A 27735-nucleotide genomic window follows, 5' to 3' on the forward strand; every position below is an offset into this window, starting at 1 on the left:
ATACACATATACAAGTAATCTGTAATGAGTATCATCACAAAATGGATAAATAAGGTACATTTCATACACATATACAAGTAATCTATAATAAGTATCATCACAAGATGGATAAATACGGTACATTTCATACACAAATGCAAGTAATCTGTAATGAGTATCATCACAAAATGGATAAAAATGGTACATTTCATACACATATACAAGTAATCTGTAATGAGTATCATCACAAAATTTTGATAAATATGGTACATTTCATACACATATACAAGTAATCTGTAATGAGTATCATCACAAAATGGATAAATGATATACACATATACAAGTAATCTGTAATGAGTATCATCACAAAATGGATAAAAATGGTACATTTCATACACATATACAAGTAATCTGTAATGAGTATCATCACAAAATTTTGATAAATATGGTACATTTCATACACATATACAAGTAATCTGTAATGAGTATCATCACAAAATGGATAAATAAGGTACATTTCATACACATATACAAGTAATCTGTAATGAGTATCATCACAAAATTTTGATAAATATGGTACATTTCATACACATATACAAGTAATCTGTAATGAGTATCATCACAAAATGGATAAAAATGGTACATTTCATACACATATACAAGTAATCTGTAATGAGTATCATCACAAAATTGATAAATAAGGTACATTTCATACACATATACAAGTAATCTGTAATGAGTATCATCACAAAATGGATAAGTACGGTACATGATATACACATATACAAGTAATCTGTAATGAGTATCATCACAAAATGGATAAATAAGGTACATTTCATACACATATACAAGTAATCTGTAATGAGTATCATCACAAAATGGATAAGTACGGTACATGATATACACATATACAAGTAATCTGTAATGAGTATCATCACAAAATGGATAAATAAGGTACATTTCATACACATATACAAGTAATTTATAATGATTATCATCACAAAATGGATAAATATGGTACATTTCATACACATATACAAGTAATTTATAATGATTATCATCACAAAATGGATAAATATGGTACATTTCATACACATATACAAGTAATCTGTAATGAGTATCATCACAAAATGGATAAATATGGTACATTTCATACACATATACAAGTAATCTGTAATGAGTATCATCACAAAATTTTGATAAATAAGGTACATTTCATACACATATACAAGTAATTTATAATGATTATCATCACAAAATGGATAAATAAGGTACATTTCATACACATATACAAGTAATCTGTAATGAGTATCATCACAAAATGGATAAGTACGGTACATGATATACACATATACAAGTAATCTGTAATGAGTATCATCACAAAATGGATAAGTACGGTACATTTCGTACACAAATACAACTAATCTGTAATGAGTATCATCACAAAATGGATAAATACGATACATTTCGTACACAAATGCAAGTAATCTGTAATGAGTATCATCACAAAATGGATAAATACGGTACATTTCATACGCAAATGCAAGTAATCTGTAATGAGTATCATCACAAAATGGATAAGTACGGTACATGATATACACATATACAAGTAATCTGTAATGAGTATCATCACAAAATGGATAAATACGGTACATTTCATACACATATACAAGTAATCTGTAATGAGTATCATCACAAAATGGATAAATACGGTACATTTCATACACATATACAAGTAATCTGTAATGAGTATCATCACAAAATGGATAAATACGGTACATTTCATACACATATACAAGTAATCTGTAATGAGTATCATCACAAAATGGATAAATACGGTACATTTCATACACATATACAAGTAATCTGTAATGAGTATCATCACAAAATGGATAAATACGGTACATTTCATACACATATACAAGTAATCTGTAATGAGTATCATCACAAAATGGATAAATATGGTACATGACGTATACACATTTGCGAATGGGAATAGCGACCTAGAAACGTAAATATATTTTAATTTACAGTATTTTTGCGTCCTGCCGCCAACATTTAGTTCCCAACATTGCCCCTAGGTTATCAATTTTTTTGTATGTCACTCATATAAGATGACATTTTCTCTGCATGGATTAAATTTTCAGATAAAATGCTTGACTTATAAGCAAGTATATAGGGTATGCTAAATACACATGCTGTCATGTATATTAAACAGGACAAACATTAAGTATGTTCGTATGCTAAACATACAGAAAAACATGTACCAGAATTATATCTAAAGCCTGCTTAAAGTGAAAAACATGATTTCCATATGTATGCATGTATGTATTTATTTATGTATGTATGTATGTATGTATATGTGTGTGTGTGTGTGTGTATTTATGTATGTACTAAGGTTTCAAAATTTACATTCATTCTTCATATCATAGCCAAACTATTTTAATATATGAACTTTAGACAGCTTATAGAACTTTAGAGAAAACTGGCCCTGAAGATGTGCAACACCTTAAAAATATTGTACTCAGACCTACATTTGTATAGTTTTAATAACTTTTAATTAATTAATGCCTGAATAATATAAATATATTTACATGGGTTAATTATATATATATATATATATATATATATATATATATATATATATATATATATATATATATATATATATATATATATATATATATATATATATACATGTGTGACAACTGTAAACTCTACCATGATATTCCTTTGCTAACTAATAGGTGGCTCGTCATTTGACCAAACTGTTTGACAGCATGGCCAAGTTGAAGTTTGAAAAGGATAGCAGTGAAAATGACACCAAAGTTGCTCTTGGCATGTTCAGCAAAGATGATGAATATGTGGACCTGGACAAGAAGTGTGATTTGTCAGGACAGGTCAGTTTTATTGTTCATCTGTCATTCTCTTTCATTGTATCTTCACTTTTTTGTGTCAGTCTGTCTGTTTGTCTGCCTATGTGCCTCTGTCTCTGCTAATCTGTTTCTGTCTGTCTGCTTGCCTGTATTCATCTGCCTTTCATATATATATATATATATATATATATATATATATATATATATATATATATATATATATGTATATATATCTAAGGAAGTACAGAAGGGTACTACAAAATTCCATCATGTATACCTGTACTGTGTAACCTTTAACATTTCGATAGGTGGAAGTCTGGTTACAATTACTTCTGGATGCCCAATGCAGAAAGTACTGTATGCTACCTTTAATATTTATTTCTATAGGTTGAAGTCTGGCTAAACAGACTTCTGTATGCTACCTTTAATATTTATTTCTATAGGTTGAAGTCTGGCTAAACAGACTTCTGTATGCTACCTTTAATATTTATTTCTATAGGTTGAAGTCTGGCTAAACAGACTTCTGGATGCCCAGTGCAGCACTGTACGCTACCAGATGACTGATGCTGTTGCATCATATGAGGAGAAACCCAGGGACCAGTGGATCTTTGATTTCCCAGCCCAAGTGGCTCTGTGTGGCACACAAATCTGGTGGACCACCGAGGTGAACATAGCATTTGGCAGACTGGAGGAAGGCTATGAAAATGCACTGAAAGACTACTTTAAGAAACAAGTATGTACATGAAGTGTTCATACACTAGACCATATTTATTTTGAATATGACTGGTTTGCTATCACAGTATGTTTTTGTATTCCTAAACACAGACTGAATATGACTGGTTTGCTAGACTGAATATGACTGGTTTGCTATCACAGTATGTTTTTGTATTCCTAAACACAGACTGAATATGACTGGTTTGCTATCACGATATGTTTTTGTATTCCTAAACACAGACTGAATATGACTGGTTTGCTATCACAGTATGTTTTTGTATTCCTAAACATAGACTGAATATGACTGGTTTGCTATCACAATATGTTTTTGTATTCCTAAACACAGACTGAATATGACTGGTTTGCTATCACAATATGTTTTTGTATTCCTAAACACAGACTGAATATGACTGGTTTGCTATCACAATATGTTTTTGTATTCCTAAACACAGACTGAATATGACTGGTTTGCTATCACGATGTTTTTGTATTCCTAAACACAGACTGAATATGACTGGTTTGCTATCACAATATGTTTTTGTATTCCTAAACACAGACTGAATATGACTGGTTTGCTATCACAATATGTTTTTGTATTCCTAAACACAGACTGAATATGACTGGTTTGCTATCACGATGTTTTTGTATTCCTAAACACAGACTGAATATGACTGGTTTGCTATCACAATATGTTTTTGTATTCCTAAACACAGACTGAATATGACTGGTTTGCTATCACGATATGTTTTTGTATTCCTAAACATAGACTGAATATGACTGGTTTGCTATCACAGTATGTTTTTGTATTCCTAAACACAGACTGAATATGACTGGTTTGCTATCACGATATGTTTTTGTATTCCTAAACACAGACTGAATATGACTGGTTTGCTATCACAGTATGTTTTTGTATTCCTAAACATAGACTGAATATGACTGGTTTGCTATCACGATATGTTTTTGTATTCCTAAACATAGACTGAATATGACTCGTTTGCTATCACGATATGTTTTTGTATTCCTAAACACAGACTGAATATGACTGGTTTGTTATCACAATATGTTTTTGTATTCCTAAACATAGACTGAATATGACTGGTTTGCTATCACAGTATGTTTTTGTATTCCTAAACATAGACTGAATATGACTGGTTTGCTATGATAGTATGTTTTTGTATTCCTAAACATAGACTGAATATGACTGGTTTGCTATCACAGTATGTTTTTGTATTCCTAAACATAGACTGAATATGACTGGTTTGCTATCACAGTATGTTTTTGTATTCCTAAACATAGACTGAATATGACTGGTTTGCTATCACAGTATGTTTTTGTATTCCTAAACATAGACTGAATATGACTGGTTTGCTATCACAGTATGTTTTTGTATTCCTAAACACAGACTGAATATGACTGGTTTGCTATCACAGTATGTTTTTGTATTCCTAAACACAGACTGAATATGACTGGTTTGCTATCACAGTATGTTTTTGTATTCCTAAACACAGACTGAATATGACTGGTTTGCTATCACGATATGTTTTTGTATTCCTAAACATAGACTGAATATGACTGGTTTGCTATCACAGTATGTTTTTGTATTCCTAAACACAGACTGAATATGACTGGTTTGCTATCACAGTATGTTTTTGTATTCCTAAACACAGACTGAATATGACTGGTTTGCTATCACAGTATGTTTTTGTATTCCTAAACATAGACTGAATATGACTAGTTTGCTATCACGATATGTTTTTGTATTCCTAAACATAGACTGAATATGACTGGTTTGCTATCACGATATGTTTTTGTATTCCTAAACACAGACTGAATATGACTGGTTTGCTATCACCGTATGTTTTTGTATTCCTAAACATAGACTGAATATGACTGGTTTGCTATCACGATATGTTTTTGTATTCCTAAACATAGACTGAATATGACTGGTTTGCTATCACAGTATGTTTTTGTATTCCTAAACACAGACTGAATATGACTGGTTTGCTATCACAGTATGTTTTTGTATTCCTAAACATAGACGGAATATGACTGGTTTGCTATCACAATATGTTTTTGTATTCCTAAACATAGACTGAATATGACTGGTTTGCTATCACGATATGTTTTTGTATTCCTAAACATAGACTGAATATGACTGGTTTGCTATCACGATATGTTTTTGTATTCCTAAACATAGACTGAATATGACTGGTTTGCTATCACGATATGTTTTTGTATTCCTAAACACAGACTGAATATGACTGGTTTGCTATCACAGTATGTTTTTGTATTCCTAAACATAGACTGAATATGACTGGTTTGCTATCACAGTATGTTTTTGTATTCCTAAACACAGACTGAATATGACTGGTTTGCTATCACAGTATGTTTTTGTATTCCTAAACACAGACTGAATATGACTGGTTTGCTATCACAATATGTTTTTGTATTCCTAAACATAGACTGAATATGACTGTTTGCTATCACAGTATGTTTTTGTATTCCTAAACATAGACTGAATATGACTGGTTTGCTATCACAGTATGTTTTTGTATTCCTAAACATAGACTGAATATGACTGGTTTGCTATCACGATATGTTTTTGTATTCCTAAACATAGACTGAATATGACTAGTTTGCTATCACGATATGTTTTTGTATTCCTAAACACAGACTGAATATGACTGGTTTGCTATCACAGTATGTTTTTGTATTCCTAAACATAGACTGAATATGACTGGTTTGCTATCACGATATGTTTTTGTATTCCTAAACATAGACTGAATATGACTGGTTTGCTATCACGATATGTTTTTGTATTCCTAAACATAGACTGAATATGACTGGTTTGCTATCACGATATGTTTTTGTATTCCTAAACACAGACTGAATATGACTGGTTTGCTATCACGATATGTTTTTGTATTCCTAAACACAGACTGAATATGACTGGTTTGCTATCACGATATGTTTTTGTATTCCTAAACACAGACTGAATATGACTGGTTTGCTATCACGATATGTTTTTGTATTCCTAAACATAGACTGAATATGACTGGTTTGCTATCACGATATGTTTTTGTATTCCTAAACACAGACTGAATATGACTGGTTTGCTATCACGATATGTTTTTGTATTCCTAAACACAGACTGAAAATGACATTGTTTCTTTGTATTTCTAAGCACAAACTTAATATGACTGGTTTGCTATCACATTTCCTTTTTGTTCAATCCATTATTTTCATGTATGTCATGAATTGGTAAAAATCAAAAGGTTTATCAGTATGTTCATATTTAGACAAAGACATGGATTGAAAACTCTCCAAACAAAAATCAAATTCATTATTGGAGAGTGGCATCCCTCATAAAGAACAAATTGTATAGATGAGGTGTTAATGTGCCAGTCACAAATTGTATAGATGAGGTGTTAATGTGCCAGTCACATATCAGACACACAGTTCTTTAAATGCTTTCCAATAATAATAGGAGAACTACTATTACCTCGCAAATCCAGCCCTCCCAGAAAACACTTTTAGTTAAAAGAAGCTCAGGTATCTGCCCACCTAGGTGGTGTTTGGGCAGAGTGATTTCCCCTTGGTATAGGGGTTGGTGTTAAATCCCATGAATATCTCAGTTACTACATCCACACTCTCCGCCTTGCAAAAATCCTCTACTAAGTTTCTGGAACCTCTATGCTTACAAGTTGGCATAGTCTTCAAAACAGGATGTATATCCATTTATATTTCCAATTTTCTTTCCTACTCTGAAAGTTCTGCCTTTACACTTATTACTTTGCCATCACTAAATATATAGTATTTATGTATTTTCAATGCCTATGCAGCTTCACAATAGTTCTGGCTATAGTTTTGATTTATATGTGTATAAAAGCCTGTAGTGGGCTATAGAAAACTCTTTGTAAACACTGTTGTCCAAACACTGTCATCCAAAATTTAAGCTTTGTAAAACACTGTCATCCAAAATTTAAGCTTTGTAAAACAGTCATCCAAAATTGCCCTACTAAGCAGAATCAAGAAATATTTACCTATGGAAACTTGAAATCTGTACTACAAGTCATATAATCTTCCAACAATGGATTATTGTTCAAATGTATAGGGAAACTGTGCTAAATCTGAGCTTGACAGGATTTATAAACTTCAGAAATGAGCAGCATGCATAATTTTAGATGCATCTATTGATCATCCCTCAAAAGCATTATTTACATAATAAACTCAAATGGTTCACAATATATAACAGAAGAGATTTTCAAAAAACAGTTCTTTTATATAAATGTCTACATTGAACTGCACCAGAGTATCTTCAGGACTTATTCAGGCCTTTTTCAACACAATACCAGTGAGATCAATATCACATGGAAACCTTCTAATACCAAAACCAAGAACAGAGCAATTTAAGAAGAGTTTTCAATACTCTGGTACAGTTCTGTGGAATAAGCTTCCACTACATGTAAAATCTGCTGAAAATAGTAGAGTATTTAAGAAAAGATATCATGAGCATGTATGTTTTTCTAATAGATAATGGAATATAGTATTTTAATACTAAACATGTTAAACAGTAAATATTGCTCTCTTCATACAATGTGCATTGTTATACTCCTTAACACAGTAACCGCTGGAGCTTTTTGTCATTTTTGTCTGAAATTCGAGTAGGAAACCCATCTTTAAAGCTATTTCTGAATACATCCTAAAACATCAACTTCCAGGTGATTTTCCAATAACATAATACATAATGCCTAGTTGTGTTAGAAACATCATTTTTCATTGGCTATTTGGCTTGCACATGAGCAGAAGGGTAAAAGTTGGAGTTCTTTTTTTTTTTTTTTTTTTTTTGCTTAATGGACCCATTATTTTCATATCGAGACCACTCTTTATTCCAAATGCCCATCTTATCCAACTTTTTGCAAAAGTTCATTTGTCTGTTTGCAGTTCATACCAGTCTGCCCTAGACCTGAGATCAAAAAGTATAAAATCTGGACACAAAATTGGATTCTGACCACGGGCAAATTTTCGATGAAAAATAATCAGGTCCAAAAAATTAGGTTTTTCCCTCTGTATTTTGTAGTGCAATTTGAAATTCCAGATTATTTGGTATCATTGTAGAGCTACATCTGTCTACCTTTCTATATAATACCACCCACTTAAGTGTATCATACATGACCTTGACGCTACAGAGCTTGGCAGTAGGCTACTACTTCCTGCCATGTAAACTCCTCACCAGGGGCTGATGTGTTAAGAAGGCCTCAAGGGAGAATAGTGCTTGACTAATGAGTCACCCTCTATAAATAAAGCATTATTATTATTATTATTATTATTATTATTATTATTATTATTATTATAAGATCTAGAGTATCAGCCACCAGCTTGTCTAGTTCCAGGAGTTGCATAGTGCTGCAATGCTCTTTGTGAATAGACACTTCCTGTGCATAATACCCAGCCTGTACTGGCACTCTACTAGGTCAGTCTGATTGTATAGTGCTGATACGCATGTCCTATGAAAGACATACAACTTATATCAACACCCTCACTTCCAGCATATGATGTTGATCTTGGGGCCTCAGTTTTCAAGAGAGGAGATGTCTAATTCACTACCTTAATCTGTAAATGATGATACTGGCATTTCCTCATGATTATTAGATCCTAATTGGATGAGTGATGTCATGAGTTACCCAACAAATTTCCTGGGTATTTGGTATCACATTCTGTGTCACTACTAAGCTTTTGGCCAGGATGAATTTGCTCTACATAATGGCTCATCAACTTTGGACTAAACTGACACCATGAATTTGCTCTGCATAATGGCTCATGAACTTTGGACTAAACCCACACCATGAATTTGCTCTGCATAATGGCTCATGAACTTAAAAATGGACTAAACCCACACCATGAATTTGCTCTGCATAATGGCTCATGAACTTTGGATTAAACCCACACCATGAATTTGCTCTGCATAATGGCTCCATTGAACTTTGGACTAAACCGACACCATGAATTTGCTCTGCATAATGGCTCATGAACTTTGGGCTAAACCCACACCATGAATTTGCTCTGCATAATGGCTCATGAACTTTGGACAATCTCTGCATGAGTGAAACTGTTCTCTATCTTCATGGGATGGAGGTCTCAATACACCTCTCATGGGATGGAGGTCTCAATACACCTCTCCAATTCTTGTCAGAGATCTCTGATCCTTCCTAATCATTTGACAGCTTCATACAGATGTGCCTTCATGACTTCATTTGGATTTGTGGGAGGGGAAATATTTTCATTTTTGAACTGCCCCTGGTCTTTTCTAGTTGGGTTATCTAGAAGCTGTCTTGTACCTTACAGGAACAGAGATAGTCTCTCCAGGTAAGGGGATGTATCTCCCTCATCTCTTACATATTTTTCTAAGGTGTTATGATTGGGTAATGTATTTAAAGAAGAAACCAATTTTTTCTGGTAAAATATATACCCTATCATAATACACATAAACCCTCCCAGCCTCCCAGCAGTTACATCCATATAGAGAGTATCTTATGCTCCAGTCCTAACTGAGATATTAATGGGATTTGGTGCCAATCCTATACTAAGAGGAGATAACTCTGCCCAACTGCCACCTAGGTGAGCAGATAACTTGTAGCTCAAAGTATTTTCAGGGAGGGAGGGATTTTTGAGGTAGTAGTAATTCTCCTAGGGTATTATGATTGAGTAAGTATTCTTGAAGAAACATAATTTACAAGAAAAAAATTGGTATTTGACTTGTGCATGTCCTCTGAAGGCTGAACCTTGGCCAGAACATGTGCCATGCCAGTGTCCATTGACATTGGAACACATTTCTGTCAAGTGTGTCGACTTCTGTTTTTTAAAGCAGAAGTATTTAAATGTCAGCTGCCTGAAGAAAATGCATGATGATGTGACATCGAAAGATAATGTTTTTTTTAAAAAGAGAATGTGATTGATTTAACATTAATGTTTTGACCATATCTTTTACATATTTGATATGTGTTACCTTTATTTTTTATTTTGCATACATTTTACAGAATTTAAACATAGTTACATTTGATATTTTTTCATGTAATTGATGTTTAAATATATTTGGAAGGGTTTATCTTCCTAGAATGTTTTAAATTTTTCAAACATTTACCTTTAGTTGGCATCATATAACCATTGTTGTGCTAAGGTGCCATAAAGTGCTACTAAAGACATTACACTCTCCATGCCATAAAGTGCTACTACAGATATTACACTCTCCATGCCATAAAGCGCTACTACAGACATTACACTCTCCATGCCATAAAGCGCTACTACAGACATTACACTCTCCATGCCATAAAGTGCTACTACAGACATTACACTCTCCATGCCATAAAGCGCTACTACAGACATTACACTCTCCATGCCATAAAGCGCTACTACGGACATTACACTCTTAAAGCTCTACTACAGACATTACACTGTCCATGCCATAAAGCACTACTACAGACATTACACTATCCATGCCATAAAGTACTACTACAGACATTACACTCTCCATGCCATAAAGTGCTACTACAGACAGTACACTCTCCATGCCATAAAGCGCTACTACAGACAGTACACTTTCCATGCCATAAAGCGCTACTACAGACAGTACACTCTCCATGCCATAAAGCGCTACTACAGACATTACACTCTTAAAGTGCTACTACAGACATTACACTCTCCATGCCATAAAGCTCTACTACAGACAGTACACTCTCCATGCCATAAAGCGCTACTACAGACATTACACTCTCCATGCCATAAAGCACTACTACAGACATTACACTCTCCATGCCATAAAGTACTACTACAGACAGTACACTCTCCATGCCATAAAGCGCTACTACAGACATTACACTCTTAAAGCGCTACTACAGACATTACACTCTCCATGCCATAAAGCGCTACTACAGACATTACACTCTCCATGCCATAAAGTGCTACTAAAGACAGTACACTCTCCATGCCATAAAGCGCTACTACAGACAGTACACTCTCCATGCCATAAAGCGCTACTACAGACATTACACTCTCCATGCCATAAAGTGCTACTACAGACATTACACTCTCCATGCCATAAAGTGCTACTACAGACATTACACTCTCCATGCCATAAAGCGCTACTACAGATATTACACTCTCCATGCCATAAAGTGCTACTACAGACATTACACTCTTAAAGCTCTACTACAGACATTACACTGTCCATGCCATAAAGCACTACTACAGACATTACACTCTCCATGCCATAAAGTACTACTACAGACAGTACACTCTCCATGCCATAAAGCGCTACTACAGACATTACACTCTTAAAGCGCTACTACAGACATTACACTCTCCATGCCATAAAGCGCTACTACAGACATTACACTCTCCATGCCATAAAGTGCTACTAAAGACAGTACACTCTCCATGCCATAAAGCGCTACTACAGATATTACACTCTCCATGCCATAAAGCGCAACTACAGACATTACACTCTTAAAGCTCTACTACAGACATTACACTGTCCATGCCATAAAGCACTACTACAGACATTACACTCTCCATGCCATAAAGCGCAACTACAGACATTACACTCTCCATGCCATAAAGTGCTACTACAGACATTACACTCTCCATGCCATAAAGCGCTACTACAGACATTACACTCTCCATGCCATAAAGCACTACTAGAGATTACACTCTCCATGCCATAAAGCGCTACTACAGACATTACACTCTCCATGCCATAAAGCACTACTACAGACAGTACACTCTCCATGCCATAAAGCGCTACTACAGACATTACACTCTCCATGCCATAAAGCGCTACTATAGACATTACACTCTCCATGCCATAAAGCGCTACTACAGACATTACACTCTCCATGCCATAAAGCGCTACTACAGACATTACACTCTCCATGCCATAAAGCGCTACTACAGACATTACACTCTCCATGCCATAAAGCACTACTACAGACATTACACTCTCCATGCCATAAAGCACTACTACAGACAGTACACTCTCCATGCCATAAAGCGCTACTACAGACATTACACTCTCCATGCCATAAAGCGCTACTACAGACATTACACTCTCCATGCCATAAAGCGCTACTACAGACATTACACTCTCCATGCCATAAAGCGCTGCTACAGATATTACACTCTCCATGCCGTAAAGTGCTACTACAGACATTACACTCTTAAAGCACTACTACAGACATTACACTCTCCATGCCGTAAAGCGCTACTGCAGACATTACACTCTCCATATTTAAAAAAAAAAATCATTGTCATTTATGTTGCTTTCTAATCCCCAAAATTGGTAATAGGTTAAAAATTGTTTTTCAGCTTGAGCAGGCATCTATTAACAGAAATTTTGATTTTTTATATCCTCCTCTTCAGGTCAACCAACTCAATGCTCTTATTTCCATGTTGATTGGAGACCTTTCCAAGGGCGACCGCCAGAAGATCATGACCATCTGTACCATCGATGTACACGCTCGAGATGTCGTCAACAAATTAATCACCATGAAAGTAGACAGCTCTCAGGCCTTTACATGGCTATCTCAGCTGCGTCACAGATGGGATGACAATGAAAAAGATTGTTTTGCCAACATCTGTGATGCCCAGTTTCGCTACTCCCATGAATACCTGGGCAACACCCCTCGTCTCGTCATCACGCCACTGACAGATAGGTAGGATATAGTTTGTGGTCATCATAAATATACAAAATAAATATGAAATAAGTATATAAAAAAATATAAAACAAGTAAAATTATGAAATAAGTAAAACATAAATATGAAATAAATGTCAAAATCCATTATAGATATTTTTTTACTGATTTTATTATGCATGTTGCAAAAGGCATACTATAATAGTCACAGTGTCATCTAGCTACTTTTTGTTAGCTGTTTACCCAGTTTTGTAAATTTATAGTTGCAAGAGTTAATTGTCATCAGATGCAGTACAAAAGTTCCCCAAATTCAGAAAATTTTGATGAATGCAATGATTGGGAGGTCAGGATTGATTGGGAGGTCAGGATTGATTGCGACTGGGAAGTCATAATTGATTTGGGAGGTTAGGATTGATTGGGAGGTCAGGATTATTTGGGAGGTCAGGATTGATTGGAAGGTCAGGATTGATTGGGAGGTCTGGATTGATTGGGAGGTCTGGATTGGTTGGGAGGTCAGGATTGATTGGGAGGTCTGGATTGATTGGGAGATCAGGATTGATTGGGAGGTCTGGATTGATTGGGAGGTCTGGATTGATTATGAGGTCAGGATTGATTGGGAGGTCTGGATTGATTGGGAGGTCAGGATTGATTGAAAGGTCTGGATTGGTTTTGAGGTCTGGATTGATTGGGAGGTCAGGATTGATTGGGAGGTCTGGATTGATTGGGCGGTCAGGATTGATTGGGAGGTCTGGATTGATTGGGAGCTCTGGATTGATTGGGAGCTCAGGATTGATTGGGAGGTCGGGATTTATTGGGAGGTCTGGATTGATTGGGAGGTCAGGATTGATTGAAAGGTCTGGATTGGTTGGGAGGTCTGGATTGATTGGGAGGTCTGGATTGATTGGGAGGTCAGGATTGATTGGGAGATTTGGATTGATTGGGCTGTCAGAATTGATTGGGAGGTCTGGATTGATTGGGCAGTCAGGATTGATTGGGAGGTCTGGATTGATTGGGAGGTCAGGATTGATTGAGAGGTCAGGATTGATTGGGAGGTCTGGATTGATTGGGAGGTCAGGATCGATTGGGAGGTCTGGATTGATTGGGAGGTCAGGATTGATTGGGAGTTCTGGATTGATTGGGAGATCAGGATTGATTGGGAGGTCTGGATTTATTGGGAGGTCTGGATTGATTGGGTGGTCAGGATTGATTGTGAGGTCTGGATTGATTGGAAGGGCAGGATTGATTGGGAGGTCAGGATTGATTGGAAGGTCTGGATTGATTGGGAGGTCTGGATTGATTGGCAGGTCAGGATTGATTGGGAGGTCAGGATTGGTTGGGAGGTCTGGGTTGATTGGAGTTGAAAATTAAGGGTACAGTAGCCAATTGTACGAGCCATTGAAAGTTTTCCAGATTTACTTATGGAATCATGTTTTATTTAGGAATTAATGTACTGTATTATTTTAGGGGGTAACATTTTTCTGTTTGATTCAGGGAATAACTATAACATGTTTTATTTAGGCAGTACTTGTACTGTATTATTTTATGGGGTAACAATTTTAGGGGGTAACAGTTTTCTGTTTGATTCAGGGAATAACTATTCTATGCTTGATTTAGGGAGTAACTTGCTATGTTGGTTTAGTTGGTAACTTTACTTTGGTTAAGAGATAACAGTAGTGTGTTTTATTTAAGAGATAACAGTTATGAATTTTATTAGCAGCATAAGTGTAATTTGTTTTATTTAAGGAATAACTTTATTATTTTCTGATTTGATAGTGTTGTTTGAAATTTGGTTTGTCACATTGATAAAACAGTCTGTACTGTTATATCCCCACTATAACACAGCTGGTCTGAAATAGTCCATAAATCCATGCTATATAACAGCTGATCAGAAAAGATAGACCAAATGTCCCTATTATAATATACTGATATGAAATGTCCCTATTAAAATATACTGACCAAATGTCCCTATTATAATATACTGATATGAAATGTCCCTATTATAATATACTGACCAAATGTCCCTATTATAATATACTGATATGAAGTGTCCCTATTATAATATACTGACCAAATGTCCCTATTATAATATACTGACCAAATGTCCCTGTTATAATATATTGACCAAATGTCCCTATTATAATATACTGATATGAAGTGTCCCTATTATAATATACTGACCAAATGTCCCTATTATAATATACTGACCAAATGTCCCTATTATAATATACTGACCAAATGCCCTATTATAATATACTGACCAAATGTCCCTATTATAATATATTCACCAAATGTCCCTATTATAATATATTGACCAAATGTCCCTTTTATAATATACTGACCAAATGTCCCTGTTATAATATATTGACCAAATGTCCCTATTATAATATACTGATATGAAATGTCCCTATTATAATATACTGACCAAATGTTCCTATTATAATATACTGATATGAAATGTCCCTATTATAATATACTGACCAAATGTCCCTATTATAATATACTGACTAAATGTCCCTATTATAATATACTGACCAAATGCCCTATTATAATATACTGACCAAATGTCCCTATTATAACATATTGACCAAATGTCCCTATTATAATATATTGACTAAATGTCCCTATTATAATATACTGACCAAATGTCCCTGTTATAATATATTGACCAAATGTCCCTATTATAATATACTGATATGAAATGTCCCTATTATAATATACTGACCTAATGTCCCTATTACAATATAGTGATATGAAATTGTCCCTATTATAATATACTGACCAAATGTTCCTATTATAATATACTGACCAAATGTTCCTATTATAATATACTGACATGAAATGTCCCTATTATAATATACTGACCAAATGTCATTATTACAATATACTGATATAAAATGTCCCTATTATAATATACTGATATAAAATGTCCCTATTATAATATACTGATATAAAATGTCCCTATTATAATATACTGATATAAAATGTCCCTATTATAATATACTGATATAAAATGTCCCTATTATAATATACTGACATGAAATGTTCCTATTATAATATACTGATATAAAATGTCCCTATTATAATATACTGACATGAAATGTCCCTATTGTAATATACTGACCAAATGTCCCTAGTATAATATACTGTAGATGCCATTGAGAGTGAATTATCGAGGGAGAGGTGTATTATAGTCTATGTTTGTAGATGCCATTGAGAGTGAATTATCAAGGGAGAGGTGTATTATAGTCTGTTAGTAGACGTCATTGAGCGTGAATTATCAAGGGAGAGGTGTATTATAGTTACACTGAACAAAAATTAAATATTAAAATTGGAAAATAAATGTCATTTGATAAGACTTATTTAATTGGTACTTATTTCTTAAAGTGTTGACACCAGTAGTCGTTAAAATTTTTATTTAATGATGTATATATACATTGTTATTTACAGAAGCTTTGTTTTTGTTTTCAAAGAAAATTCAACAAAATCTATAATTTATTAAAAGTTGCAAATTTCATGATTTTGATTCAAAATTCCTCTGAAACTAACTGCTGTTTTCAGTGATAAAATGGTTTATATATCAAGGTTTCTTCTACCAGTTTTGATTGTGTTTTATTCAATTTCAGCAATTAGGGTCTTTTTTCTTCTTTTTACTTTCTAGAAGAAAAAATTGGATCCATATTTTCCTCCACATAAGCAGGTTATCCAGATGTGCTAATATGAGGGAGGTGCTAAAATCCAGGCGTGCTAAAATGAGGGAGGTGTATGTTTGATGAAAATCTAAAGACCACCAAAATTAAACATTGTCAATTGTCAGTAAAAGAGAGACATACATTTATATAGAATTCACGACACTTTCAGCTGGTGTAGTTTAAAAATATCAACCCCTTACTGTATGTCCTTATGAGAAAACAGAAATTTGTTTGTGTCTAAGGTACAGTGATGAACGTTATACTTATCCTAAAAAATACAACTTTTCTAGCCAGCATATGCTTTAGTTATTGTTATATTTTAGATGTTACATCACCCTGACTCAGTCACTCCACTTGATTATGAGTGGTGCCCCAGCAGGACCTGCAGGGACAGGCAAGACAGAAACAACAAAAGATCTGGGACGAGCCCTTGGTATCATGGTGTATGTCTTCAACTGCTCCGAACAGATGGACTACAAGGTGAGTAACACAGCTGTATCATCCGGAAGGCAATCTTTAATTTTTCACATTATACCATCCATATAATTGTCCATTGTTTCATCCATCATGCTAAAGTTATTTAAGTTTTTTAAACACATGAATCTATCATGTTAGTACAATAATTATAAATAAAAACAGTAATTTGATCACATTCTGAGAGTATTTGCACTTAGCTTGATATATTTTGAAATTTTTTGGCAAATGTTTAATGCCTATAATCAGATAATTTATGTGTAATTTTACGTCCCATTCAACGTGAAATTAATATCTGTTGATGTTAATTTTAGGTGCATATAACTTTGGCCAGGTAAAGGTTTCTAAATCTGAGTTTTTTAAATTATGTATATTTACAATTCAGGTAATGCAGATCACTCCAAACCTTTAACTTATTTTCCAGTCCATTGGCAACATCTACAAGGGTCTTGCCCAGTCTGGAGCATGGGGATGCTTTGATGAGTTCAACCGTATTGCTGTTGAGGTGTTGTCTGTTGTTGCTGTTCAGGTCAAAACAATCCAGGATGCCATCAAAGCAAAGAAAACCTCTTTCAATTTCTTGGGAGAAACAATAAAACTTAAATTCACTGTTGGTCTCTTCATCACCATGAACCCAGGTTATGCTGGTCGTACTGAGTTGCCAGAAAACTTGAAGGCATTGTTCAGGTCAGTGATGAATGCAAGTCCATGGGAGAATAATAACCTAATGTCATATTTCTTGACTCTTTTAAAGGGGAGTGGCAGTAGCTTTGGTATCACCTAGACTCTGGTAAGGGGGAGTGGCAGTAGCTTTGGTATCACCTAGACTCTGGTAAGGGGGAGTGGCAGTAGCTTTGGTATCACCTAGACTCTGGTAAGGGGGTATGACAGTAGCTTTGGTATCACCTAGACTCTGGTAAGGGGGAGTGGCAGTAGCTTTTTCTATCAGTCATCAGTATTCCCATTCCCATTTAGCAATAGGTAATTCTTGTGTAAAAACATTTTAAGAAAATCGTATTAGTAAATGTACCCGTACAAAACTGAAACCATGATCATGTTTGACTACTTTGAAAACTGCTGACAATGAGAATATGACCTAACTACTTTGGAAACTGCTGACAATGAAAACATGACCTGACTACTTTGAAAACTGCTGACAATGAAAACATGACCTGACTACTTTGGAAACTGCTGACAATGAAAACATGACCTGACTACTTTGGAAACTGCTGACAATGAAAACATGACCTGACTACTTTGAAAACTGCTGACAATGGAAACATGACCTAACTACTTTGGAAACTGCTGACAATGGAAACATGACCTGACTACTTTGGAAACTGCTGACAATGAAAACATGACCTGACTACTTTGAAAACTGCTGACAATGAAAACATGACCTGACTACTTTGGAAACTGCTGACAATGAAAACATGACCTGACTACTTTGAAAACTGCTGACAATGAAAACGTGACCTAACTACTTTGAAAACTGCTGACAATGAAAACATGACCTAACTACTTTGGAAACGGCTGACAATGAAAACATGACCTGACTACTTTGAAAACTGCTGACAATGAAAACATGACCTGACTACTTTGGAAACTGCTGACAATGAAAACATGACCTGACTACTTTGGAAACTGCTGACAATGAAAACATGACCTGACTACTTTGAAAACTGCTGACAATGAAAACATGACCTAACTACTTTGGAAACTGCTGACAATGGAAACATGACCTGACTACTTTGGAAACTGCTGACAATGAAAACATGACCTGACTACTTTGAAAACTGCTGACAATGAAAACATGACCTGACTACTTTGAAAACTGCTGACAATGAAAACATGACCTGACTACTTTGGAAACTGCTGACAATGAAAACATGACCTGACTACTTTGAAAACTGCTGACAATGGAAACATGACCTGACTACTTTGGAAACTGCTGACAATGAAAACATGACCTGACTACTTTGAAAACTGCTGACAATGAAAACGTGACCTAACTACTTTGAAAACTGCTGACAATGAAAACATGACCTAACTACTTTGGAAACGGCTGACAATGAAAACATGACCTGACTACTTTGAAAACTGCTGACAATGAAAACATGACCTGACTACTTTGAAAACTGCTGACAATGAAAACATGACCTAACTACTTTGAAAACTGCTGACAATGAAAATGTGACCTAACTACTTTGAAAGCTGCTGACAATGAAAACATGACCTAACTACTTTGAAAACTGCTGACAATGAAAACATGACCTGACTACTTTGAAAACTGCTGACTATGAGAATATGACCTAACTACATTTGACCTAACTACTTTAAAAACAGGTGACAACGAAAACATGACCTGACTACTTTAAAAACTGCTGACAATGAGGATATTATCTTTTCAAACCTGCTGACAATGATTGAATATTATAATGGTCTTTCCATAAAGAAACTACAATCACTGTTTTCAGTCATTACCTCCATATTTTTAATTTCAGAGAAAAACAATTCCTAAAATATGTGTATTTCTTATTTGTCAACTATCTGTACTGAAAGCCTTAAGTATTGGTTGGTCTTAAGTCCATTTGCACACTTAAATGAAATTCAGAAAATCATTCTGACTTTAATCATTGGTTTAAATATGGTATCATGTTCCTTAGAAAAAAAGCTGTTAAACTCTTGAATCATGAATTGTAATCATTTTCCTGACTCTTTTGCTTTCAGGCCATGTGCTATGGTTGTACCAGACTTTGAGCTGATTTGTGAAATCATGTTGGTGGCTGAGGGTTTCTTGGATGCCCGGCTGTTGGCCAGAAAGTTTATTACTCTGTACAGCCTATGTAAAGAACTTCTATCCAAGCAGGTTTGATCCACAATTCTATGTTTGATCCACAATTCTATGTTTGATCCACAATTCTGTGTTTGATTCACACATTCTTTGTCTAGTCCTTGGTTATATTCTATTATTTGTTCAAGCCATGTGATTAAACTTCCCAGGTGCAAAGTCTTGTGTGAGTGCATTGTGAAGGGAGAATTTTGAAATGACACTTAAACTTGGGTAATGATTTGATTGCCACTAATAAGCCAGTGGGGATTTTTTACCTGTGGAAATGATGTAAACAAAAATTCTCTGCATTTTTGACAATCCATTTTATTTGAAGACACAAAACTGATATATAGGAAATTATTGGTGAAAATCTTTATATATTTTTTCAGTCATAACATTTTGGCATGTAAAAAATTTATCCTTCAGTTCTCAAGTGTGAAACAGTACACATCCCATCATACTGTGCAATGCTTGAATGTATGTTCCAGAAGGAAAACAAGCATTCTGCAATTTCAAGCAATAAATAAAATTTGTATTATCTTCTAGTTATGAAAACTTTTTTTTGCATAAAATATTTGACTCCTTTACATGTTGTTGTACTCCTTTGCTGTACATTACAATATTAACACTATCAAAATATGAGTGTCATACTCCCTTGCAATACCGTACAATATTAACACTATCAAAATACCAGTGTCATACTCCCTTGCAATAAATTAGAACATTAAAATTATCAAAATACCAGTGTCATACTCCCTTGCAATACAGTACAATATTAACATTATCAAAATACCAGTGTCATACTCCCTTGCAGTACATTACAATATTAACACTATCAGAATACCAGTGTCATACTCCCTTGCAGTATATTACAATATTAACACTATCAAAATACGAGTGTCATACTCCCTTGCAATACCGTACAATATTAACACTATCAAAATGCCAGTGTCATACTCCCTTTCAATACAGTACAATATTAACACTATCAGAATACCAGTGTCATACTCCCTTGCAGTATATTACAATATTAACACTATCAAAATACGAGTGTCATACTCCCTTGCAATACCGTACAATATTAACACTATCAAAATGCCAGTGGCATACTCCCTTGCAGTAAGTACATTACAATATTAACATTATCAAATACCAGTGTCATACTCCCTTGCAATACAGTACAATATTAACATTATCAAAATACCAGTGTCATACTCCCTTTCAATACAGTACAATATTAACACTATCAGAATACCAGTGTCATACTCCCTTGCAGTATATTACAATATTAACACTATCAAAATACGAGTGTCATACTCCCTTGCAATACCGTACAATATTAACACTATCAAAATGCCAGTGGCATACTCCCTTGCAGTAAGTACATTACAATATTAACATTATCAAATACCAGTGTCATACTCCCTTGCAATACAGTACAATATTAACATTATCAAAATACCAGTGTCATACTCCCTTGCAATACAGTACAATATTAACATTATCAAAATACCAGTGTCATACTCCCTTGCAGTATATTACAATATTAACACTATCAAAATACGAGTGTCATACTCCCTTGCAATACCGTACAATATTAACATTATCAAAATGCCAGTGTCATACTCCCTTGCTGTATATTACATTGTTAACATTATCAAAATACCAGTATCATACTCCCTGACTGTATATTACATTGCTAACATTATCAAAATACCATTGTCATACTCCCTTGCAATACAGTACAATATTAACACTATCAAAATACCAGTGTCATACTCACTTGCAGTACATTACAATATTAACATTATCAAATGCCAGTGTCATACTCCCTTGCAGTGCAGTTCAATATTAACATTATCAAAATGCCAGTGTCATACTCCCTTGCTGTATATTACATTGTTAACATTATCAAAATGCCAGTGGTATACTCCCTTGCAGTACATTACATTGTTAACACTATCAAAATACCAGCGTCATACTCCCTTGCAGTACATTACATTGTTAACAATGTCAAAATGCCAGTGTCATACTCCCTTGCAATACAGTACAATATTAACATTATCAAAATGCCAGTGGCATACTCCCTTGCAGTACATTACAATATTAACATTATCAAATGCCAGTGTCATACTCCCTTGCTGTATATTACATTGTTAACATTATCAAAATACCAGTGTCATACTCCCTTGTAATACAGTACAATATTAACATTATCAAAATGCCAGTGGCATACTCCCTTGCAGTACATTACAATATTAACATTATCAAATGCCAGTGTCATACTCCCTTGCTGTATATTACATTGTTAACATTATCAAAATACCAGTGTCATACTCCCTTGCAATACAGTACAATATTAACATTATCAAAATGCCAGTGTCATACTCCCTTGCAGTACATTACAACATTAACATTATCAAAATGCCAGTGTCATACTCCCTTGCAGTACATTGCATTGTTAACATTATCAAAATGCCAGTGGCATATTCCTTTGCAGTACAGTACAGTGTTAACATTATCAAAATGCCAGTGTCATACTCCCTTGCAATAGAGTACAATGTTAACATTATCAAAATGCCAGTGGCATACTCCCTTGCAGTAGAGTACAATATTAACATTATCAAAATGGCAGCATCATACTCCCTTGCAGTACAGTTCAATATTAACATTATCAAAATGGCAACATCTTACTCCTTTGCAGTGCATTTCAATATTAACATTATCAAAATGCCAGTGTCATTTCCCTTGTAGTAGAGTACAATATTAACATTATCAAAATGCCAGTGTCATACTCCCTTGCAGTACAGTACAGTATTAACATTATCAAAATGCCAGTGTCATCTTGCTTATTCTGACTTAATATTATGGTTACAGTCTAAAAATTTGTAACATTTTACAATTGTAATTTATTGCAAGAGATCAGGTAATCCCAAAACTTACAGTTCTTTTAAATCAATGCTATCTTTGTAAACCTGTCAATGAAAGTTGATATTGGTTGAAGTGTGAGAGTGTAATCTTCTAATCCTGATTCATGAGTTACATTGATTAAAGTGTGAGAGTGTAATCTTCTAATCCTGATTCATGAGTTACATTGATTAAAGTGTGAGAGTGTAATCTTCTAATCCTGAATCATGAGTTACATTGATTAAAGTGTGAGAGTGTAATCTTCTAATCCTGAATCATGAGTCACATTGATTAAAGTGTGAGAGTGTAATCTTCTAATCCTGAATCATGAGTCACATTGATTAAAGTGTGAGAGTGTAATCTTCTAATCCTGATTCATGAGTTACATTGATTAAAGTGTGAGAGTGTAATCTTCTAATCCTGAATCATGAGTCACATTGATTAAAGTGTGAGAGTGTAATCTTCTAATCCTGATTCATGAGTTACATTGGTTGAAGTGTGAGAGTATGATTTTATCATATAATGCTGATTCATGAACCATATTGGTACACACAAAATCTTGTGGTACAATATATTTCATCTTGTATGACAAATACAATATATTTCATCTTGTGTGACAAATACAATATATTTCATCTTGTGGTACAAGTAAAATATATTTCATCTTGTGTGAAAAGTACAAAATATTTCATCTTGTACAAGTACAATATATTTAATCTTTTGTGACAAGTACAATATATTTCATCTTGTGCGACAAGTACAGTATATTTTATCTTGTGTGACAAGTAGAGTATATTTCATCTTGTGGTACAAGTACAATATATTTTATCTTGTGTGACAAGTACAACATATTTTATCTTGTGTGACAAGTACAGTATATTTTATTTTGTGTGACAAGTACAGTATATTTTATCTTGTTTGACAAGTACAGTATATTTCATCTTGTGGTACAAGTACAATATATTTCATCTTGTGTGACAAGTACAATATATTTTATCTTGTATGACAAGTACAATATATTTCATCTTGTGTGACTATATTTCATTTTGTGTTACAAGTACAATATTTTCATCTTGTTTAAATTTTGTTTGTAACACATAATGAAATACATCAAGTATCAGTGGAGAAAAAGAAAATATCCACAATTTATTATCTTTTGTTGAGCAGTTTTAAATTCATTTTATTTGTGAGGAAAAAATATAATCTTTTGCTCATGATAAATTTTAAATGTTCCTATTTGCACTGTGTTTTAAATTCTCTTACATTTCTTTATTAGCACTGATATGTATCTTTTGTGACCAGCTACAATATCGTGAACAAAGTTGCTTCTCCATTTTTGATATAGTGATCCAGATAACTCTGAGCATTTATAGTGTCAGCAGCAGATCATAATTCAGGGAATTTGTGTTTCAGGATCACTATGACTGGGGTCTGCGTGCCATTAAGTCTGTGCTGGTGGTGGCAGGTTCCCTGAAGAGAGGAGATCCCACCAGGCCTGAGGATCAGGTATTGTTGTCACAGATCATGGTGTCAGTTGATCAACAACAGCTTTTGAGCTTTGAATTTAAAGGGTTGTCTTTCAGAAATGAGTTACTCATAACAGAGAATTCCAAACTTTCATATCTTGCATGTTTGTGTTTAAGTTTGGTTTATAAAGCCACATTTACACTTATCATAATCCCATCCTATGTTGAATGTGTCAGGGTACTGTGGTAAAGTATACAAATTTTATAATATGGGGGGGATGGTGGTTGTGCGTCTGGGTCAAAACACAAAAGTTACTGAGCTCCCACTCATCAACCAGAGACTTGAGCTGATATTGTCATGGAGACTTTTCTATGTAAATAACAGGTTTTATGGCATGTCAGCACAGTACTGTCTTATTAGTGCTCCTTAAAAGTTATGTTTCGATAATGTTAAGATTAAAAGATTGCAACAAATCAATCATTTCAAATAAGCATCAACATGTCCCACAAAATAAAAATTGGCCAAGAAGCTAAAATCTGTAAAAGTTATAAATTAAAAGGTAATGATTAGTAATAATAATAATAATAATAATGATAAAAGTATATAAATGAAAAGATAACAATTGAAAATATGGTCTTTAAAATAAAGAGTTAACATTTTATTATCTAGATCACATTCTTTTATAAAGTCATATCCCCTCCCAGTATACATATATATATATATATATATATATATATATATATATATATATATATATATATATATATATATATATATATATATATATATATACACACACACTTACTGGGCATGAAATGACAGATTTATATTTGTAACTGACTTTGGCATTCCCCTGACCCCCCCCCCCCCATCCAGGGGATTTAGCCCTTTGGTCATAGTTTGAAATCATTACAGATCCACAATAATGATGTAAGTACTTAATTGGAATGAAAAAATAACACAGACTGGGTTTTGTGTGTGGGACAGTCCTTTTCTTTATTAACCTACCCAAGAGGGTAACACAGACTGGGTTTTGTGTGTGGGACAGTTCTTATCCTCATTAACCTACCCAAGAGGCACAAGCTTCAGGGTTATGGTCCAAACAGGCAAGGGCCAGGATAAATGTTCTCAGACGAGGAATTCTTGTTATTTGTTTGATGAGTTTTAATTGTTATCTTCTAATATATCTCACTCAAGCTCATAACAGATTTTAATTTCTAAACATGTCTTTCCATTGTATAAACCCAATTTGTCTTTCCATTTATAAACCCAGTGTGTCTTTCTGTTTTTTAAACCCTATGTGTTTTTCTGTTTATAAACCCCATTTGCTTTCTGTTTTATAAACCCCATGTGTATTTCTGTTTATAAACCCCATGTGTCTTTCTGTTTATAAACCCCATGTGTCTGTCTGTTTATAAACCCCATGAACCTTTTTGTTTATAAACCCCATGTGTCTTTCTTTTTATAAACCCCATGCATCTATCCATTTTATAAACCCCATGTTTCTTTCCATTCAAAGACCAAATTTGTCTTTCCATTTTATAAACCTCATGTGTCTCTCTGTTTTAGAAACCCCATGTCTTTCCATTTATAAACCCTATGTGTCTTTCCATTTATAAAGCCCCATGTGTCTTTCTGTTTTATAAACCCCAAGTGAGTTTCTGTTTATAAACCCTATGTGTCTATCTATTTTATAAACCTCATGTGTCTTTCCATTTTATAAACCCCATGAGTCTTTCTGTTTATAAACCCCATTTGTCTTTCCATTTTATAAACCTTATTTGTCTCTCTGTTTTAGAAACCCCATGTCTTTCCATTTATAAACCCCATGTGTCTTTTCATTTATAAACCCCATCTGTCTTTCTGTTTATAAACCCTATGTATCTTTCCACAACCTCTCCATTTATAACGTTGCTATCAGTATGGCCATGATTACTAAATATTAAAAGGATTTAAACAACTTTATTTAAAAATAACATTCCACAGAATTAGAATGAATTTTGCAGAAAGCATACCTGCATAAAAGACCTTTCAGTATTTTGAAAAATGAAGTCACCAGAATGAAGATACAAAAAATCTAAAATGACTTTGAAACAATTGTTTTCATAATATATGCAATCTAGAACATTGAAAGAAATTCTTCAGAAAGCTTCCTTCGGACTGAAATCTTTTTAGCCAACTGTGTTTGCATTTAGTTACTATTCCAATTTGAGCAAGGTGAGCAATCCCATGATCCTCTTGTCTTACTGTTGTAGGTATTGATGAGGGCTTTGAGAGATTTCAACACTCCCAAGATTGTGGCTGATGACACCCCTGTCTTTATGGGACTGATTGGAGACTTGTTCCCTGCACTGGATGTGCCAAGGAAGAGAGACTTAGAATTTGAAAAGCTAATTCGGCAGGCTACACTAGACCAGAAGCTGCAGCCCGAAGACAACTTCATTTTGAAGGTAATATTGTATCAGTTATTATTTTTATCAACCTTTTTATTGCACATATTGATTAAATTTTGGTACAAAAATTCTAAATTAAGTGTATAAAATTACGGATTCAGGATATATCTCTTGCCTTGCATTATTAATTCTTCTATCATCGTAAATGATACTGCCATGTCAATATGTGCTTCATTGTTGATAGAAATGAAGACACTGTAAAAATTAATGACATTCAACAGACACTGTAAAAATTAATGACATTCAAAAGACACTGTAAAAATTAATGACATTCAAAAGACACTGTAAAAATTAATGACATTCAAAAGACACTGTAAAAATTAATGACATTCAACACCAATCAGGAATTATGTTCTAGTATTTGTATTTCCTTTGTACAGGTTGTACAGTTGATGGAGTTGTTTGAAGTCCGTCATTCTGTTTTCTTACTGGGCAATGCTGGAACAGGGAAGAGCTGTGTATGGAGGACACTAAATAGAACCTACAAAAACCAAGGCAAAAAGCCAACAGCTGTGGATCTGGATCCTAAGGCTGTCACAAATGATGAACTCTTTGGAATAATCAACCCATCTACCAGGGAGTGGAAAGATGGTACTTTTCTTCAAATATTTCCCTTTCTTCGTGCTCTTTCTTTTGCTGTAAGAAGTTCAATATTGT

The 27735-nt window shown here is 34.2% G+C and overlaps 1 protein-coding gene across 1 annotated transcript in view; it reads left to right on the forward strand.

The window, feature by feature from the left end:
* Positions 1 to 27735, forward strand: part of LOC149806256 (dynein beta chain, ciliary-like) — a 185028-nt gene that overhangs the window by 88949 nt on the left and 68344 nt on the right. The window contains exons 20-28 of the mRNA XM_089951202.1: positions 2727 to 2879; positions 3355 to 3588; positions 12984 to 13276; positions 17268 to 17424; positions 17843 to 18105; positions 20149 to 20287; positions 24572 to 24664; positions 26881 to 27075; positions 27459 to 27669. Of these exons, the coding sequence (XP_089807328.1) occupies positions 2727 to 2879; positions 3355 to 3588; positions 12984 to 13276; positions 17268 to 17424; positions 17843 to 18105; positions 20149 to 20287; positions 24572 to 24664; positions 26881 to 27075; positions 27459 to 27669 (1738 nt within the window). The remainder of the gene's footprint in view (positions 1 to 2726; positions 2880 to 3354; positions 3589 to 12983; positions 13277 to 17267; positions 17425 to 17842; positions 18106 to 20148; positions 20288 to 24571; positions 24665 to 26880; positions 27076 to 27458; positions 27670 to 27735) is intronic.

The sequence above is a fragment of the Sinohyriopsis cumingii genome, chromosome 2, assembly GCF_028554795.1.
Source record: "Sinohyriopsis cumingii isolate HCF-2022 chromosome 2, ASM2855479v2, whole genome shotgun sequence".
NCBI lineage: Eukaryota > Metazoa > Mollusca > Bivalvia > Unionida > Unionidae > Sinohyriopsis > Sinohyriopsis cumingii.